This window comes from Acanthopagrus latus, chromosome 21 (genome assembly GCF_904848185.1).
Source record: "Acanthopagrus latus isolate v.2019 chromosome 21, fAcaLat1.1, whole genome shotgun sequence".
Classification (NCBI taxonomy): domain Eukaryota; kingdom Metazoa; phylum Chordata; class Actinopteri; order Spariformes; family Sparidae; genus Acanthopagrus; species Acanthopagrus latus.
The window spans coordinates 15,273,673-15,294,696 of NC_051059.1; the positions used below are offsets into that span (position 1 = coordinate 15,273,673).

The 21,024-nt window shown below is 40.5% G+C and overlaps 1 protein-coding gene across 2 annotated transcripts; it reads left to right on the top strand.

The window, feature by feature from the left end:
• Positions 1-1,243: 1,243 nt before the first annotated feature.
• LOC119011450 (FYVE and coiled-coil domain-containing protein 1-like) lies at positions 1,244-19,595 on the top strand. Of its 2 annotated transcripts, none has more exons than XM_037084582.1 (18): positions 1,244-1,366; positions 2,103-2,194; positions 2,484-2,590; positions 3,496-3,621; positions 5,897-6,003; positions 7,736-7,879; positions 8,872-8,968; positions 9,410-11,851; positions 12,792-12,884; positions 13,172-13,290; positions 13,530-13,697; positions 13,878-14,018; positions 14,892-15,100; positions 15,253-15,394; positions 15,793-15,897; positions 16,348-16,558; positions 16,885-16,994; positions 17,103-19,595. In XM_037084582.1, the coding sequence occupies exons 2-18, from the start codon at positions 2,134-2,136 to the stop codon at positions 17,176-17,178; spliced, it is 4,458 nt and encodes a 1,485-aa protein (XP_036940477.1). In that variant the 5' UTR covers positions 1,244-1,366; positions 2,103-2,133; the 3' UTR covers positions 17,179-19,595. The 2 variants fall into 2 exon arrangements, with proteins under 2 accessions (XP_036940477.1, XP_036940476.1); XM_037084581.1 differs by lacking the exon at positions 1,244-1,366 and adding an exon at positions 1,395-1,544.
• The last annotated feature ends 1,429 nt before the right edge of the window (positions 19,596-21,024 follow it).

A 21,024-nucleotide genomic window follows, 5' to 3' on the forward strand; every position in this document is an offset into this window, starting at 1 on the left:
TCTCCCTCTGTTCCATTCTGGATTCAGTGCCATCCAGATGACAAAGGCACTGTATGCTGAGATGTCCAAAATGTTAAAGAATATCACTGGTGGCAAGTGTGGGGTCCTCCTCTTGCAGCTGTAGGCAGTCAACAGCTTGTCCATGTCGTCCACCCCTTCTTTTGTGCTATTATAATCCAGAATGATCTCTGGTTTCTGATGCTTGTGGCCACAGGTTCTCCCATCCCTGTACAGGGATCCTAGGACTGTGTTAGCCGTGTACACAAACTTGGGAGGCTTGACAGGCCTGTTGTTTGTAGTCAGCAGCGGGGCCGGAGCTCAGACTTTTTTTTCGTAATGTTCCCACCATGGTCAGCTTCCTCTTCAGGACTCCCTTTCCCAACTTGTGTGAGGTAAAAAAAAAATGTTGCAATTGATGTTGTGTCCACTGAATCCCTGAGTCATGTCCAGGATATGATTTTTCTCAGGGGTTTCAAGCATATGAGTAAGTGGCATCACAGGCAGCTCAGATCAGGTTGGTCCTGGGGCTGGCTGCTGATGGGCTGGTCCTGTGGCTCATCTTCACTTTGGACCTAGCTGATGTTCAATCTCATCCTCTTCTTCATAGTCACTGTCAGACTGAATTTTCAGAAGTGCGATCCTCATATTCTGAAACATCCTCCTCTGCATCATCATCAAAAGCCTCTCTCTCTCTTCCAAAACCAGTGTTGGTGTGTTCATTTTTTAACAATATAGCAACCTTGTGCGGGAATGGCAGGGCCAGAAACACAAAATTCACTTTTTCACACACACTTTCATATACATTTTAAAATCAAAGCAAATGTGGAAACAAGAAAAGTCAAGCCTTCTCTGTTTATTGGGGGACATTTGGGTGTTAACTGGCTGTCTAGCTGGGCATAAGTGAATGTGCTGCAAGGGCAGTACAATTTACTTTTTAACTTTTTAAGACATTTCTTAAGAACCAAATAGTCAAATAAAGATTCTTCATCACAGATTTTTGCATCTTTTATAATTTCTGCATATCATATAAGGCATCTTAATAACATTAGTTATTTGTCAGCCGTTAATGTTATGTTTTAAGTTTTTGGTGTCTGTAAGCTAAAATTAACCTGAAATCTCAGATTTAAGAAGTAAACATGATTTTTTTAGACACATTCAGATAACATACAGTATTTCATAACATTGAAGGTTCAGGTTTCTGTTTATTTACCTCTCCACTCAACCAAACTAGGACCGATTAGCAGTAGTGACGGGCTACCATTCGTCCGTTCCGCCTGTCAATCATACACAGAGCCCGCCCCCAACGGTAGCAAGTTTCTGCTGTATCACCTACAAACTGGACAGTCTGGACAATATTACACATCAAGTACGTGTGTTATTTAACTATTCATTCCAAATTTAAGTGTTTAGCTTTGTTTACAACCAAACTGCCACGGTGTTGTAACATTAATGTCCAGTAAATATGACCGGGAGACGAGGAGCTGGGAGCAGGTGCATGTCCGACAGCTCTCGCCAGCTTTGACAAATCGGATGTTTATGTCACGGTTTGTTGCATTTCTAAAGGGTTTTGAAAGTGATTTTAGTCAACTGAACTGGTTTATAATGGCGACGGTGGATGATAGCAGATAAATCTCGTGTCGGGGGATGTGATAAGGACTGTGTCGCTATCAGCAGCGATAGGCTTTCACCTGTCGTCGCGATGTACATGTTGTACCTCCTCTGGCAGGCAGACTGCTGCACGTTTAGCTAACTTTACTGAGCTCCTGTGGCGTCTCCAGTGTCTCCACAACACATTCATGGACCCAGTTAGAATATCTAAATATTCTAGTTTGTTTAAGACTACCAAACCCAGTGATGTATTGTTAAAAAAAAAACACGTTAAAAAAGATGTTTACAGCAAGAAGGAAAGTAATTCAGGGCAGCACTGTTTTTTATGTTTACTTCCTAGTGGTGGCAGCTTTGGCATATTTTCAAAGTCACATGCTGTGGTTTATTTGATTTTTCTTAGGCACAGGTTTGAGGAACTGTGTTTTCTATCAGAAGGACGTTTTTGAAATATCCTAAAATAATTAAAATGTCTGTTACTTTAATCCCACTCACAGAATCTTCAGCCTATACTGCCCTCAGCCCACAATGGCCTCGTCCTCATCAGTTGGAGATAATCAACTGCAGAGGATAATCAGAGATCTGCATGGTAATTAAGCTGTTCACACCATCTCTTGCAGCATTTCTCTGACAGCATGTTTTAATGTGTGCTTGAAGGATCCAACAGGAGATGAATAACAAATCAGTCACAGATATTCATCAACAAAAGCTTCTGCGCTTGATGAGGATCTCTCACTAATAGAAATGTCACAAAATGTGTTGTCAGCGCAAAGAACTATGCATATTCTACCGTTTCTTCCCGTCTATGTTTTAATAACAACGTAACACGGTATTTGTGTGCATTTTTCTGTGAATAATAATGTCACCATCTTGTTTAGATGCTGTGTTGGAGCTGAGTAAAGAACACAAGGAGTGTGGTGAACCTATAACGGATGACAGTGGCAACCTGCACAAGTTCTTCTATAAGCTGGAGTACCTGCTGCAGGTAAACAACCTCTGATACAACAACACATTTATAAGAGTTTGTGAGGATGATTTTTAGTTAAAAGTGTGCTCATGTGGCTCTCCAGAGCAGTTGTTTTAAACTGACCCCAAAAAGGCTCACAAGACGACTCATAAGGGAATTTTACGTGATTCAAAAGTGAGAAAAAAAAAACAAATGTTACATTTCCATGTTATAACTCTTACACTTTCTGTCCTCTTGTATTAAGTATTGAAGAGTTACAACTTTTGAGGCCATTAAAACAAAAAAACTTGAGAGGAGATCATGTTTTTTGGAGTGAATCGTCCACATCATATTAACTCTGAATATTTTAAACAGTTTACTACAGGTTTGTCAGTGTCGTACCATCCTTGATTAGCTTAGATGCCATTGTGCTTAACACACTGTCGACATGCTTTTTCATATTCAGTACATTTCATGCCCTCAGTGTTGTGTCAGGGTTTCACCATTGCATTGAAAATAGAATCGATTATCAATATTTTTCAAGCGTGTGTACCGAAGTTAGAAGTTCTGGTATTGGTGCAGTATTATGTATTAGTATTTGGAAAGTAGTATCACTTTGCTACAAAGGGCCAGAGATGAACAGGATTGGGAACCAGTGCTCTTCACCAGTGACTCTGAATCTTTTTGTGTAGTTTTCCCGTAAAACAACACACTAAAGACCCGTTATTACAAATAGTGTAAATGTGTTTGTTTTATTGTTACCAACCACAAAACTCTGTTCAAGTGTTTTTAGGAGAACAAATCTTAAATTAGATCATGTGAATTTGTAACCATGTGGTGGGGACTGAACCTGCAGTTTAATTTCAACCTGAACGTAATCCTGAACTACACACTGCAGGACATTGTTAGGTAATGCAGTAATGAGGTGATATGTGTTTTGTCAGTTTGACCAGAAAGAGAAGACAACCTTCCTTGGCCAGAGGAAAGACTACTGGGATTACTTCTGCGACTGCCTGATTAAGATCAAGGGAGCTAACGATGGCATCCGTTTTGTTAAGTCCATCCCTGAGGTAATCCTCCTCCGCAACACTCACACAATCACCTCGATGCCTCGGCCCTGCCATGGCGTGCGACACAAACAAATACGCAGTGACCATGTAACTAATCCCCTGCTCGGTGGGGTACAGTAAGACTCAGCGCTGCTAATTTGCTTGCTGCCTTACAACTGTTACCTGCTCTACTGCACTATTTCTCCCGCTCCTTCTATCCTGGGAATTCACAGTGGTGAGCTTGATGCTGGAATAACTGTAGATGAATTAGTCCTTGTTTGCACTGTATTTAATTTGCAGATTGTTAATCCCTCTGTGTGCCTGATAATGAGTTTGTGTGTGATTCATGTACAAGCCATGTTGTTCTCTCTAACAGGGCCAGAGCTAACAAGTATTTTCATTAACAATAGTCATGCTGATTTTTTTTCTCACTCGATTAATCATTTAGTCTTTTAAATACACAAAATTACAATTTGCTAAGCCTACGGAGAGATCTTTAAAATGTTTTGTAACATTCTATCATACGTGATGAAGAAAATCAGCAAATTGTCAAATTTGAGGGGCGAGAACCAGCAAATGTTTGGTGTTTTTTTGCTCCTAATAATGCATCAGATATTTTCATTTCTGTATATTGTTGTCATTCAATAGACTAGTTGTTTCAGGTTTTCTCTCTATAAAGTAAGCAAGTAAACAATCTTTTCAGTGATCTTCTTGAAAATATGAATGTGTGTCATGCCTGTAATGAGTTTCCTTACCTGTCTTGCAACCCACTGTCCTTTTGTTAGTGTTGATTTATACTGAATACTTGAATTAGACATCCCATATTCTATTTTGGGAATGGGTCACTAAGACTTTGTTCAGACTGCCAGCCCCAAATAGTATTTTTTTTTGGTATATATCCAGATGGTAATTGGAATGTTTTCAGACATCTCAACTGCAAAAAAACATCTACAGAAACGTGTCAGTCTGGGTGCTGTGGCCGCACATATCAAATTTCAAAGTATTTTTTGTGTCACTCGCAATACGAGACACAACGGTGACGTCAAATCCAGAGAGACAGTCTATCTGAGCACTGTAGCAGAATACAAAACAGATGTTTTCATTATCACTTCATCTGACAATTATTTTATTGATTGATTGGTATGCCTTTTTGCAGGAACCAGGAAATGTCTTACTTTTTTGTCCAAAAAAGTGACTAAAACAAAAAGAAATTCCTATTATAAGTTTACAGTAGACCTTTGTAAAGTACAAAATGGAGAATCCCTACATTTAAGAAGCTTGAATGTTTAACATTTGTGTTCGTAATAATGACAATTATTATATATGACAACAATATTCGATTTCACTCTTTCTTGAATCGACAAATCAGCTCTAGTAAGCTGTTTATTTGCAAGAAGGAGCTAATCAATGAGTCAGTCCTGTTTTGTAACCATAACAAGACCACATGCCTCATTTTATGCAAATGTGTTTTAGGCAAATTGATGTTGGTTCATTAGGAAACATGCATGTGGTTTAAAGTATTTTTCTTGTGGAGTTGTGGAGTTTACTTGGTGCTAATTATTTGTTGGAAACCTTTTGTACTCTTACTTAAAATTTTACTTTTACTCTTCTTGTCCCTTGTCTGTCACTCACTGATATAAGTCTCCAGCTGGTGTCCTGATGGTAGATCTGTGTGTCTGTTGTCCCTCTTAAATCCCTCCATCTGCTAATGTATTGGAGAGTCTGGGCTCTCAGACAGACACTGTCAGTTTAGTGTTTATGCAGCGATGACCTTAAATTCAAATATCCTTAAATGTTCTTTAGAGTGGGCTTAATTTAGAGCCAAAGCTGAAATTAGTTAATACAATGAAATTTTTCTTCTCTGTTTTTTATCATTATGAGCTAAATATCTTTGATTTTCAACTGTTTACTGTCAAAAAAACATCTGAAGACATAACCTTGGACTGTGGGTAAATGTGATGGCCAGTTTTTGCTGTTTTCTGACACTTTTGAGACTAAAAATGAATCAACAAGAGGGAAATAACAGGCAAAGTAATCAGTAGTGAAAGTTATTACTAGTTTCGAACTAATTAAAAATGAGTTAAAGTGTTAAAATCCTGCAATTATAACTGTGTCACACAAAAATTATGCAGAAAACAGGAGCCATTTCCTGTGAAATACTTTAAGCTGTATGATACCGATTGGATAAAAGAGCAATAACTGTCTTTGAGATCAGTCCACATCAGGATGAGGTAATTTATCAGTGTGTGCATGACTGTAAAGCTACATTGAAGTGTGTATGTGTATGTATCCTCAGTTGAAGACATCACTGGGGAAAGGACGGGCCTTCATCCGCTACTCACTCGTTCACCAGCGTCTTGCTGACACACTGCAGCAGTGTCTTATAAACCAGAAGGTCACAAGGTCAGAGGATGCAAACATACACACACAAATATTCTCATACAATCTGTATGTACAAGTTACTTTGTCACTTTTTTTCCTGTCATGTTATTCAGACGTATTTGATTCCACAGACGTCCTTGGTTTGGTTGACTGCGTACTTTCTAAGGAAGTGTGACTCTCTCTTCCTGATTTTCACGAATATCTTATTTCTGTTTTACAGAAAACACAGCAGCCACCAAGACACCCACACTCACATCTCACTTCCTCAGCAATTTGTTTTTACTAACTGGAGTATTGGGGTGACCAAATAATAACCAACCCGAATAATAATTTCATGATCTTTTTCAAGGGAAAGTTGGATAAAATGGGGATACAAATTGATTCAGTCATATTCTGTAGGCAGGCTGTCTGTCTTTCAATAGCAGATGGTGTGTGTGTGTGTGTGTGTGTGTGTGTGTGTGTGTGTGTGTGTGTGTGTGTGTGTGTGTGTGTGTGTGTGTGTGTGTGTGTGTGTGTGTGTCATAGACTGTATTTTGTTTCTGTCTGTGTGTGTGTTAGTGTCAGCTCACTCCAATCACACAATCTGCAGTAGCCATAATCATAGCTTAGCTCAGTTTAGCCTTGTTTAGCATAAAGAATGGAAGCAGGAGAAAAGAGCTCCCCCGGCTACCTGGCAAAATCCACTGACTAGCATCTGTAAAGCTCATAGTTAGTGTTGTTAGTTGTTGAAAGTTGTCCGGGTGTCTCCGTTGCAAAAGACGCCTTTAGAGGAGGGAGGCGGGGTCCCTTCATCAACTGTGTCCTTGGCCAGCAAGTGGTATTTGAGATTCGACGTACTCTGGTGGTAACTTCACAATGACAGTTAATGAAAATAACTTGGTTCTTGTCGAAAGAACCATCTGACAGGGCTTTAAAGCTGAACTTTAAAGAAGGCATCCTTGTGTTTGGCATCACTGTCGAGAGTTTATTCTGTTGTTTTGTCTTCCTGCATTTGCTTTGTCTGTCAGAACACTTTGTAATATCCTTTTTTAATGGTGCTATATAAATAAAGGTATTGTTGTTACTATTGCCATTACAATTAATCAGCAGTGTCAACATTGATGTACATGTGCTGGGGATAGGGTCTCAAACAGCTGTTAAGCCGTGTCTGTGGATGGAGTTGTTTTATTCTATCAACCAGAGTTGGAGAGTTCTGTTGAGTTCTGCAGTGTGAGTTGGTCAGCTGGTGCTCCACTTAATCTCACAAAGCTCATTATTTAATTAATAAATCCAAAATACACTCACAATCTTGCCTTTTTTAAAGATCAACTTCAAGATAACTCCAGCCTTTGTGCACTGTGTTGTTGCCTCACGGACCTTGCAGTGGAGTTCATTAAATATTTCATCCCTCAAAACAACTTCTATTAAGAAAAATTGAATTACGCATTGACTATGAATCAATTCGGAACAGTAGAGCGTAAGATTAGTGGTTCTTAAGTGATTTGATTTTTTCCTGTGTAAAGGCTTTCTTTGTATTTTCAAGCTTGTGTCTGTTTTTGTAGGTTGTTTTGTTGCTTTGCTTTGCGTCCTTGCATGGGATCAATAAAACTTAGTAAAGAAAATCTTATCTTAACACAAACAGCATGAAATACATTTTAAACGCAGTGAATAACCAACTGCATACAGAAACATTTCTGTGAAATAAAGTACATATGTGTATGTCCTTCTTCTCAGCATCGTGTTTCATGTTCTTGTTTGTATTTTTCTCATGCAGTGACTGGTATTATGCCCGGAGTCCTTTGCTCAAGTCTCACCTCACTGCTGACATAATCAACCATCTCTATGAGCTCAACCAGATCCAATTTGATGTGGCGGCCAGAGGTTATGACCTCGATGCGGACTGGCCAAACTTTGCGAGGTAAACAATGCTCACAGTTCTCTGTTTACACTTCTGAAATTGTCAGTTTTCTACCTCTTGTTGAGGAGAAACACGTTTGCACCTGTGTGTTATTTTGTTGAACAAACAGAGTTGAGAAAGAAGCGCTTGGAGTTCTTCCTGCCTGGGGTTTGGAAATGATTTGTTAATTGATCTGAGACAGCGCAGGATTTAAGTCATTTGAAATAACACCCCGGTTGAGTACAAATAATGTTACATTGTGGTGAAGCAATTTTGAGTATTTCACAACTTGAAGTAACACTTAATTATCTGATCACTGCACATTCACAGCTCCTTTTTTTTCTCCTCTGTGTGAGAGTGTGTGGTTACCGACAGCGTGTGAGCGCTGATCGCTGTTCCTCACGTCAGCACCTTTGCCAAAACCTTTCACTTCCTTGTCATCAGTTTGCCGCCATTCTACAGGCAGTGGACACTATGTCTTCCGAGTATAATTTGTGGTGTTGTTGTTGTTGTGGTGTATCACATTATTGTGATTATTATTTAAATCTTACAGTATACTGCAGTGCAGCAATGCAAACAACACAAGCTTTGACTCTTACGGAGCCCAGAAGTTGACATGGATGTGCTTTTTATTTTTACATTTTACATTACAGTTACATTGGCAGTACCAATGCAATCTGTTTGATGAGGTGTACACACCGTTTTTTTTTTTTTTGTGGTCTCTTTCTCAACTTGAGGACAAACGTTTGTTTTGCTTGTCATTTCCTTTGAATAGCCTGATGCAATGGGAAGCTTATCATAACTGTACCAGAGAAAATATTTTTAACTTATTCTTCTAACTGTCATTTGAGAAGCATCCAGTGTTATGAATACTTCGTTACAGTCCCACCTATGTACGCCCTTCTGTAAATCCTAGTTCCTCTTTGTTTTGAGACTGTTGCCACCTTTATCTTACACTTGCCTTTTATTAGGTTTTAAATTACCTTAATTTGGTGTCTCAATATGTCAAACAGGCGAACGTTAGGGCCGGCGTCATCAGCTTTCCTGTGGAAGCCTCCCAGTCGCTGCTCCAGCATCAACAGTCTCGTTAGCAGCTACTCACATTCACAGGTACACACAATTATATACAAAGAGTGTTTGATTTTAGACCATCACATCTGGATATGAAAGGATCTTTTTTTTTTTGATGCCCTGACAACTGTCATTTACATTTTCAAATTAATATTTTTAAAAGATAAAGGATAAATCAATGAAGGATCTCTGGTAAAGGGAATAAACCCAAATGTCTGTGGCAGAGTTACTCCTACTACGACTGCTAGTTGTATTTTCGTTTCTCATCTGACACAGATCCTCCTTTTGATTTGGATAATGTAATTGGAAGCTCATTTCGAAGCTAATTTTGATGCTGAATCAGATTTTTATTTAGAATCAAAATCGTGACGCCCCCATTATTTACATCCACTACTTAGACAATCTTGCAAACATTTTTTTGTAAACGTGACTTTGAATTTAAAAACACCTAAAACGGTTCTTGTTCCATTCACTGACCAGGCGCACGAGTTTCTCCCAATCCCCGACTTGAGTCACAGTCTCCTTGGTGACCTGGGGGAACTGGGGGAACCTTCTCCTTGCAACATCGCAGAGAACCTCCGCATTGAGCTCGATCAGTCCGAGCTGAGACAGCAGGAACTGCTGGAACGGGTTCAGGAATTAGGCAAAGAGGCTGCTGAGCTGAAAGGCGTGGTTAAAGACCTTCAAGGGCAGCTATTAGCAGCTCAGAAGTCCTCTAGCCTCTCAGTGTCTACAGCAGCCAACCAAGAAACAGACAATCAGGAGAGTGCAAATCACCTTCAAACCAGTCGGGAAGCAATAAACAGTGAACTTCAGGACAAACTCACAGCTGCTGAGAACAAAAATATGGAGCTTCTCTCCAAGTTGGATGAGGCACTTAACGAAAAGGGACAACAAACGGCGAGCTACTGCGACTCAGCTTGGAAAATCCAGGAACTCCTGGATAAACTCAAAACAGCAGAGGAGGAGAGGCTGGAGGCAAAGAGAGAGGCTGAGGACAGGACCAGGAACTCTGAGCGTCTGTCCCAGGAGCTAAAACTCAGGGAAGAAGAGTTGAGGAACAGCGAGGAGAAGCTTGTCGAGGTAAAAGCCGGAGCCCATGTTGAACGCGAGGAGGCACTCAAACGTCTTGAGGAGCTCCAAAGTGCAGTCAGCCGCATTCAGGGGGCGCTGACTTTAAAAGAGAAGGAGACGGGGAACTTGAGAGCCCAGCTTCAGAATCTCCAGGCGTCGCTGGAATGCAGAGAACGGCAGGCGGAGGAGCTGAGGAAAAGACTTCAGGAGGAGAGGGACGAGGAAAAGCAGAGATGGAGCATGAGCAGTAGTCAGAACGAGGAACTTGAGAGCCAACTCCTCGATATAAGAAAAACTCTAAAAAACAGAGAGAAAGAGCTTGCTGTAAGTTCAGAGAGAATTAAGCATTTAGAGGAGCAGTTGGAGAAGCTAAACGCTGAGAAAGAAAGTCTAAGCTCCAGACTTGCTGATAATGAAGATGTTTCCTGCGATCAAACTAAGAACCTTGAAGACTATAAAACCCAGTGCAGCAATCTTGTGGAAATAAACACCAAGCTACTCCAAACTATCAAGGAGAGTGAGGAGAGTATCACACAGCTGACTGAAAGCAGGGAAGCCCTGTTAGGCCAGCTAGCTTCTATAAGGGCCTCAGAAAAGCACTTAAGGGGCAGAATAGAGGCTGCAACGATGTGTGTGGAAGATAGGGAGAAGAAGCTTCTGGATGAGAACCTGCATTTGGAGGAGAGTCTCCAGAGGTCGCTCGTTCAGAACGAGGTTTCTGACGCTCAATTAAAGAAGCTGGAGCATGAGAACAAGGAGCTTCTCGAGGTTCAGTTGTCACTGAAGAAACAGTCAGCTACATCTCAACAGGAAATGGACTCGCTCACTGCCAAAGCCGCACAGTTGGACAAGAACCTCACAGTGTCCCAAAGAAGTCAAGCAGAGTTACTTGAAAAACTCCAGGAAACTGAGGCTAAACTGAGAGACCAGACGGTGAAATGTGGACTTCTGCAAGCTAGAGCAGAGGAGCTGGAGAGCAGGACCACGGAGCTGCATGATGAAAAGGGAGCGGCAGAGAGCAATGAAAAAATGCTGAAGCTTCATGGTGAGCATCAGACATCCTCAATGGAAACCAAAGAGGCCCCATTCAGGCTGGTTATAGCCGAGGCTCAGCTGGAGCTCAACCTGAGGGAGGTGCACCGACTCCGGGAGGAGGTGGTGGAGCTCAGGGCCCAGCTTCTAGCAGGCGCTGAGGAGAGGATGAAAGTTCAGGCACTGCAGGAGGTGACGGAGTCTTCCAGAGAGGACCTCCGTGTCTTAGCAGAACAACTCAAAGCCCAGGTGGAGGAGCTGAACCGCCGGCACGTGGATGAGATTCTCCGGTCCCGGGAGCGAGAGGAGGCTCTCATCCGGGAGCGAGATGGCGAGGCTCAGGCTCGAGCAGGTCTGGCTGCGGAGGTGACGGCCTCTAGAGAGGAGCTCAATAAACTAAAGCAGCGTTATGAAGCCTTGTGTATGGAAAACACTGAGTCCAGGGAGGCACTTCATAGAGCCAACACCGAAACAGCTGAACTCGGTGTACAGTTGTGTATGCTAAATGCTGAGAAAGAAGAGGCTCGACTCCGCTGGGAGGGCCTGTCGACAAGGCTGCAAGAGCTGGAGGAGGAGGCGACCGAGGAGGCTGAAAGGCTGAATACCTGCATAGAGCAGCTACGTCAAGAAAACCAGCGACTGCTTGATCAGCTCCAAAACGATGAGAGATTGTTGGTAACAAGGCAGGAGCTGCAGCAGGAGCTGAGCAAGGCCCAGCAGGAGGCTGAAGCTGTGCAGGAGACAAACAAGGAGGAGATTCAGGCACTGCGCTTCCAGCTCAGCAGCCAAGCCATGAGCCAAGGCAGCCAGCTTCAGGTCAGTCACAACGACTTCAGTGAAAGCAGTGTGCCTACATCCGGGATACACAACTTAGTTTGCTTGGTACAACTGGATAGATGGTTTGACACCAGGCCTATGTGACAGTTCAATCAGATATTTTACCGTTTTTAATTGCAGCTGCATTTTTTGTTGAAAATGCCTTTTCTACATTTGAAAGAGTTTGTACAATATTTATTTTTATATATTTATTTATTTTATTAGCCTTTATTTAACCAGGAAAAGACTCATTGAGATTAAAAACCTCTTTTACAAGAGTGTCCTGGCTAAGACATATTAAACATCCACTGAAATGTTGAAGTGATTCATAAACATTACCCATTCACATAAACTGCTTCACCCAGGAACACAATGAACAGCATATTTAAGCTATTTTGGTGTGAAATACACATTTGTGGGATGAGAATTATCCTCGTTGCCTTGTAACTTTTGCTTCTCCTCACGTGGTATCTGTCTTCAGTTAATTGAACTTTAGTTATTAATATTTATTGTTAATAAACAATAAAATGCTTATCAAGCAATTTTTATGGTTTATGAACATTAGTTGTAACTTTATAATGGCCGCACTGTACTCATTAACCATTTACAAATAATTCTGATCATTGGTTGACATTTTAATATGAACAATTGCTTGAAAAATGGCTAGGGAAAAACTATAACCAAATGTATAGATAACTATGACTTTACTATTTATTCATTATGGTTATTGCAAAGTGTTATAAAAAAAAAAAGATTGGTTAAAAGCAAATTAGAATCAAATATCAACATGATATTTAGTGCAGCGTAGCGTGATTTTTCTTAGTGCCCTGGTTACTGCACACTGCTTATTGTGGAATATTACGCAACATCAGCAAATCTACTGTAATATCAAAATGGTCATCAGTAAATGAGTTTGTGGTTTGATGTCTTTCTCATCCAGACTGTGCAGCAAGAGTTACACGAAGTGAAACTGCAGCTGACGACTGAGCAGGAGAAAGCAGTTGACCTGGAGATCAAACTCAAACAGCTGGAGGTGAGAGACACTGATTCCATGTCCGCCCAAAAAAAGTTTGCTACTCTGTTGAATCACTCAAGCAGCCGAGATGTGTTTAATCATGGTTGTTTTACCTCGATGAAACTGTTAAATTAACTGTTAAAACGCATACATGCACAGCTCTACGTGTCTGGGATTGATGAATGCAAACACAAATTCCACTTGCATTGTGTACATCCACAGTTGAAGTAATCATAATATTATGGTCACAGGCATAATTCACAACGAACCAGAAATAATGTTCTGCTTTGCTGTACTGATTGCAGGCTGAGAACCAGAGATATTGCCAACAGATTGAGGAGAAAAACATCCAGATGGCCGAGTCTGAAAATCTCATCCAGCAGAAAGAAGACGAGATAATCCATCTGAAAGAGAATTTATCAAGGTGAGATACTGTATTCATAATCACACATTCTGGACCAAATTGGAGCTCTGTGAAACAAAACATTTCTAATCTTGTGTGTTTTGATCACAGTGTTTATTTTTTTGTTTTGTCGGCTTTATCCAGGAACTTGGCATACCCGCCTTTACTGTTCTTTAGAAATTGAAGCATAAGGAAACATCTGGGAATCTTCATGTCTTTTGGGACGCAGCACAAATTAGCCTGTGTTTGTGTGTTTGCAGGTCTGAGGATGGTCTAACGGTGGCTCAGCGGGCCTGTCAGGAGATGAGTGAAAATCTGCGGAGGGTCACGCAGGACAAACAGAACATTGATCTTCGGACAGCTGCTGAACTTGATGATCTTTACCGTACCAAAATCAATTTGGAAGAAAGGCTTGTTGAACTCATCAGGTATAAACAGACTAAGACTTAATCTGATCCGCCATTTGTTTTTGTAAGTGAGGTTAATTTGATGGTTCCCTAATTTGTAATAGCTTCAACTGGCTACAAACATCCCTTCTGTTTGGCAATCTGCAGCGTACTGTGTGATTTAATGTAATTCACAAACATGTTTGATGGTGCTCTCTGTAGGGAGAAAGATGCACTGTGGCAGAAGACAGATGCTCTGGAGTTTGAGCAGAAACTACGGGACGAGGAGACGGAGAGGGACGTCAACTATTGTCTGGGCTGTCACAGCCAGTTCAGCTGGTGGCTCCGCAAGTACACCTGCAGGTCAGAATGTCCTCTGTATTATAAACCATAAGAAATATCACCATGACAACCCTAATGTCAACTGACAACTTTTTTTCTTTACAGTTAAAAAAAAACATTTTCTGAATACCTTAAGAGCATCAAAACATTAAGAGCAATCAGCCCATTGATTAATACACAGCACACAGTGTGTTCTGTAGAACTGATATACCAAAAGTAAATAAATTCATCATTCATCGCTGACAACATCAAAAAGGGAAATGTCATTTTGGTAAGGCGGAGATGGACAAATGTCACCGACTTCCACTGACAGTTTGTTTCTGCATTTCACTTCACATTTAGACCAACTTTACCCTGAAATTAAGTTAGTCACAAGCAGTGTCATCAGTGTTCTTGAATGCATCACTGGATCATGTGATATATGTTTTACTAAACGCATTTATTGTGGCTCTTACTCAAAATCTAAATATATGTGAGTTTGTGAGAAAATGAGCTGTGAATTTGACGATTTTACTCAGTGGAAAAACTTTAGTTTGATGATTGATTGAAAACTGTAAGATTTGCAAAAACAACTGTAAACTTTTACTTTTTTCTTTAACTATTGAGCCATTTTGTAGCTACAGTTAGAGGCTTGTTGTCTCTCATCACTTTTTAACAGCAGCAACTGTGAACTATGCCAAGATCAAAGCTGAAAACTGAAGATGAAGATGCTTTTGCTGCATGTGTGTTATTTTTATCTCCGTAAAGATATATATAAAAAAAACAAAAACATTTGAACTATCTGTTGGAATTTATTTCAAACATTCTCAATGAATAAGCTTCACTTCGTTACTTCTCCATAAGTCTTCTCTGCTCTCTGATAATCTGCATTTCTCATGAAATGTCTATTTCCAGACTGTGTGGGCGTCCCTTCTGCTACTACTGCTGCAGTAACACAGTCAGCACCCAGCAGGGCGGCAACAGAGAGCGCTGCTGCAGCGACTGTTACAACCAGCACAGTGCAGTGGTCGAGCGCCACCCACAGGAGGAAATGACTAACAGCACTCCGGGGACGCCTTTCAGACGCTTGCTGCAGGCTGGGAGAGCTGTGACAAGTCTGTCAGGTAACAAAACCCGATCTCTCTCACTCACACTAGAGTAATGTGTTTAATTTGCAGCCTCGCTGTATTTTGGGTTTTGTTTTCAACATACTCAGTGCATTAAGAGAGGAGAATACAGTACTATATTAAACATGTAGCTGATGTTTATTCTCTAGGAGGTGATGAAGGTGACAAGTTAGAAGATGGTGTTTTTGACATCATCACAGAGGAGGAGGTGAGCGGGGTCTACGACAGCGACTCCCTCTCATTTTCCACCGCTTGCTCTCCTGGACACGGACAGCAGGGGGCAGCACAGCTGTAAGTATCTCACATGCATTCCTCAGAACAGAATAATGACTGTGGCACAGGGACTCAATGAGAGAGATTAGAGCCATGACAAGAGAGATTAATGGCAACACCAGAAACATATTTTCTGTTTACAACATGCCGCCCTTACAACAATCACTTGAGTTTATTCCAAATGTGATTCTGCTGACGTCACAGTCAGAAAACTGGACATTTTTGCAGCAGTAAAGAGAAATTCAGTTAGTTGTCTTTTCCAGCTTCAACATTTTTCTGCATACAATAAAAAAGGACTTGATGTGTATACTTTCTTGCTTTTAGTTTACAGTTGAGGTTATTAAATCTTTTGACAATTAAATGCCCACAGTAATTGTCCACAAATTATCTTCTTCAATACCTGTCCCTTTTTCTAGAAACAGCAGTGCCAGTGCAGAAAACATCACATCAGAAGATACTGACGACGTGAGTTCTGCAGTGCAGGACGCAGAGATCTGCCTGCTGAAGTCTGGAGAACTCACGTAAGTCTCACATGCAGTGAAAGTTACGCTGGTAAACTCCACGCAGCAGAGTTTTGTTTACGTTTGAATGTGGTCACAAGGTTGGACTCTACAACTTTCAGAGGAAGTTGTACTTTTACTTGCTGTAAATCTCAAAATGGGAAATGAAACATGAAAGTAATCTGTGTGTGGTGTGGGCAGTGTCACATGTTGTGGGAAGAGTTTTGCTGCTGTTGTACTTTGAAGAAAACTCTAAGGTTTCATGTCAACAGGTGCCTGCTTTGGAGAAGTGCAGTTGAGTACTGCTGCATATGTAATGTAACTTATTCAAAGCCTCATGTGGCTCCAGAGGGAGCTGTGTAAAATCAGATTAATAGCCTCAAGTGATAACACAAACTTCAGGTTTGATTAATCAGTAATAAAAACAGTTTTTAGTTACAGCCCGATACATTTTGATTCCCTGTGCTGTAGGCTCTCTGCTGGCTTCACGGTGGATGACATCTCCGCTTTTGGAGACAGCTCCCGAGAGCTCTTCATCAAGTCCAGCTGTTACAGCACCATCCCCATCATCATGAGCGAGCCTGGTCCTACCGTCACCTGGACGTTCACCTCCGAACCGAAGAGCATCTCCTTCAGTGTGGTCTACAGGGAGAGCACAGAGACTCCACTGGAGCAGGCCAAGGTGAGACACCCGTGTATGATTAAAGAGAGTAACTGTAAGTGTATCTTCCTGTTAGGGGATAGGTTGTTAGAGGTGGGTCCATGTTGGATCCGACTCATTAAGCTGCACCGACAATGACATCTTTTTGAAATATTTTGCCTCTTTCTACACTACATGTGTCTGTAAAGAAAACTGGTGATGTACGCAAACATGTGCTAACAAGTTGTTAGCACAAGACTGACTGACTTAAAAAGGCATAGACCTTTAAATGTTCCAGAGTTTGGATGCAATAAGCAGATTCTCTACTTTAAATGTCAAACAAGATGTCCATCCTTTGCTCTCCACAGGTCTTGATCCCACTGACTCGCTGTAACTCCCACAAAGAGACCATCCAGGGGGAACTAAAAGTCAGAAACCCCGGAGAATACACACTCATCTTTGACAACTCTTTCTCCAGGTCGGTCACTCTTTCTCTCATGTGAGGGGCTTTGTCTAAAATACTCTAGTAAGGGTGGAGCAACAGCCAACTTAATGTAAATGTTCCTCTGTATTTCCTGTAAATCAGGTTCATCTCAAAGAAAGTGCTGTATCATCTGAGTCTAGACAAGCCTGTGGTCTACGATGGAACTGACCTCCTGTGAGCGTGACGGGAAGCAGGCGTAAAACTGACTGACGAATCCCTCTGGGTGTTTTCAGCTCACGTGCATGGCTCGGAGTTGTCTGACGTTTAGCATCCTCGTTGAAAGGTTACGGCATTTCAAAGAGGTCTCTCTCAGCCAGCTGCTTAATCACGACGTGTTGTATATCAGAAGACTGAACAGAGACTGAACAGAGACTGAAAATGATGACAGGTAACAATCACTGTTGAATGTTTGCATGCGCTACCTTTTATAAAAGCTTGACGATGGTGTTAAGTGTAGCACTAAGGGTATCAAACCTCACTCCTTCTGTAGGCAACTGGAGGGTTGCTGTATAATTGAAGATTGAGTATATATCTAGTCGGTCTTTATAAAAAACATCATTATTCTGTTGTATTTATTTAATAGTGAAATAATTTGTATTATTTCTAAACGACAGTTATTATAAAGTGTTACTATTGCTCCCCCACTATATCACTGCTTCTGTAAAGCTGCATTTTTGCTTCAGTTCGAGGTGGAGTTGTTCAGTAAGTTGAGGTCTCATTGTTTGCCTGGTCTCGTGAAGTTGGACTTCTGTCCCTTAAAATGGGAATAATGTGCTCTCTAAATGGTGACAAACGTGAATTGCCACTGGGAAGGGGAAATCCTTTATCACGGTATGTTTAATTTTTTTGATATCAATATTTATCATGATTTCATGGATTTTTCTGAAAATCAACTGTGAAACCATTTGTGGATAAAATAAGCATTCAGACACGAAACATAAAGGTACCTCATCAAATTGATACAAAAATATAATTATATATTTAAAAATATACTGTTGCCATAAATCATATCCTGCTTATCCATATTATGCATCACATATTATGTGATGCATAATGGACGGTTGTAATTAAAATCTCACCGTCACAGCATCTATCGTCATATCATTCAACCCAATTTTATACAAATGTTACATGAATGAGACAGGACTGTAAACTGATGTTGGCAAGAATTTTATAGGGTAAGTTTTGTTGTTTTAGTTGCCTAGACTACTTAAAGTGTGAAAAATGTACTCTGACCTTAACTGACTTTGTTTGACTACTGTAGCTTACATGTATCATTAGAGCACTGTTCGATGTAACTAACTCTTGAAATCGGTGTGTTGATATCATGCTGTTGTAGAATTAGCTTTTGCTGGTGGACAAACTTGCTCCTCATAGTATCTAATGTCCAAAGGAAAGTTGAGCAAAGCTCATATGTTACAGTATCATCAAGATTGTTGCCTTTTCAGCTGTCAGAAATTGATTTGTTATGTTGCAGTCGCGATGAAGCAGGACTGTGATAAAACCCTCACGCCGTTCCGTTTTAATTGATCTCCAGGAAACGTGCGTGCAGGGCGATGATTGCAGTAAAAGAAAGATCAAGTTTTCTATGCATGTAAACACTAAGAGTGTGCACCTTTCCCCAACTTCACCTTCAGGGGTGAACGAAAGGGAACACGTATACAAAAATATAAGTTCCAGTGCTTTAAATCTTTAGTTTTTACTTCCAGCCTAACTTGAATCATCACTCATGTTTTGACAAGCGATGATTTAGTTTAGTGAAGCCGGATGACATTTTGTCTTAAGATACATAAAGCCTTTAGATGATTTTTGGACAAACAATCATATTAAGACTACATTTTATTTATTTAGGCTTTTTTGTAGATGTAAAGAGATGTTTCTTCTGTTGCTGTGTGATGTTACTAAGGAAGCTCTGCAGTGTGTCGAACAGAAACAGTTTGATTCTCAGCATACGGCCTTCAAATAATGAAAGTCCAAAATCACTTTTGTACTTCAGGTTGTCTTATGTGGATTTTTTTATTTGAGGGCTTTAATGTTGAAATCAACCTTTTAATACTTAATCACTGGTTGTTTTGTGAGTGAATATACTGACTTGAATAAACTGAAACGCTGCGTTGCTATTCAGAGAATTTACGAAACTCCAAAATGTCTTCCGCTATTTTAAAACCATGTCGTTACTTATATTTTGAACATGACAGGAGGAAGAATGTTGACACTTTTTATACATATCTGAATAAGAAGAGTGATATATTGCCAAATATATTGGGGAAACATATTTGTCTATTTTATTGTTTCTATTTGAAGGCATTGCAACATGACTGCTGTATGATGCACTTTGGAAAGGGCTTTTTGTCAGTCTTTATCCCATGAGCCTTTGTGCCAGTTGATGAATGTTTTTGTTTTTTTCTTTTGATTTGTGTCTAGTTAGTGTGTGAATGTAGATGTTTGGATCTGTCAGAGGGACTCTTTGGCTCTCTGACTTAACCTGTAAAAGACTGTTGACAAATGTTTTATTGAAATATCATTTACATTCTAAAGATTTATAATAGAATGGATTTAAGATTGTGGATAAATAAATGAGGATTGTGTGATAACTCCCAGTGTTTGCTGATTAACTTATAGCTACAAAAAAAACAATGGAAATGCTTTTCTCTCTACTGTAATATCAACGACTGTTGGATATCAAAGGAGACATTATATGCACATTCTCAAGTTCATAATTATATTTTGGGTTACTTCTAGGATAGGTTTACATGCTTTAATGTGCAAATATTAAATCAGTTTTCTCATACTGTCCAGTTCTGCAGCTCAGAAACACTGTGTGTTTTGCCCCTGTCACTTTAAGCCCCTCCCCATCCTGGATACCCAGTCTGCTCGGATTGGTCAGCTCACACATGAGCTAACAATAAAAGAGCAACTGTGCTTAATCAATTTTTGCCTTCCAAAGTAGTTGCTAGGATTTAATTAGGCAAATAGATAATTATGCAAATAATAACTATGACTAATTGTCTTAGTCCAGCCCATGGATTAGATCATTCACATCTTGATACAGCTTTGGACGTGGAGCCCCGGTTCATTCCTATGAATGCTGCTCAGTGGTGCATGAAGCCAAAAAGGCTTGACTTCCTGGGTATAAGATGTCTGTTTCGGTGCCTGGCTAACTTGTATGGGAATTAGTGATTTAAGCTTCTAGGCTTTCCAAATGTTGTCAGACCGCGTGGCTCAAATTCTTTGAGTGAAACTAGTCGCTTTGCAAGGGGTTGTGGCATTGTGAGTTTAGTATAAAACATCTGAACATGCTTGAAGGTTTAAGTATGTGTGCCATCTTCAGAGAGAAGCTGTCACTTAAGTTCAAGAGCAGAAAGCATGCTGCTTTTATTAAAATGATGATGATCATTCTGAGGCAATTTGTGGTTGTGAAATGCTTTTTCATTTATTTTGCGCATTGTATTGTGGGAAAATAGTGTCCACTGATGACAACAACAAAACAGGTTTATTTATGCCTTTGTACTGTTGCTGTAAGTGTGCTTTATTTAGTCACGTTGCTTGTGTAAACACACTAATCAGTCCCCGCTTGGATTGTGATTTTTATTTACTTATTTCAAAGATCAATTCCTCTCTCATTGTAGCAAGTGTGTACCTGCTTCACCTGCCTGTGTTTTTTGTCTGAGCAGTCCTGTGTGTGTGTGTGTGTGTGTGTGTGTGTGTGTGTGTGTGTGTGTGTGTGTGTGTGTGTGTGTGTTTGTGTGTGTGCACAAGCTATTGTTCTTGGAAGGTGTTCGTCTGAGAGATAGTGTTTATGTCGCGGAGGCCATTCTGTTTCTCAAGGTTAATGATCTCATTGTAAATCATGTCGCATCTGCCTCCTTCCCTCCTCCATGACGCCTATTTTCAGCTCTTTCTGTCGTCCTGCCTGCTGCCTTCACTGAATGTGTGATTTGCTCCCTGGCTGTGCACATGGAGGAACTGTGTGTGTGTGTGTGTGTGTGTGTGTGTGTGTGTGTGTGTGTGTGTGTATGGTTGG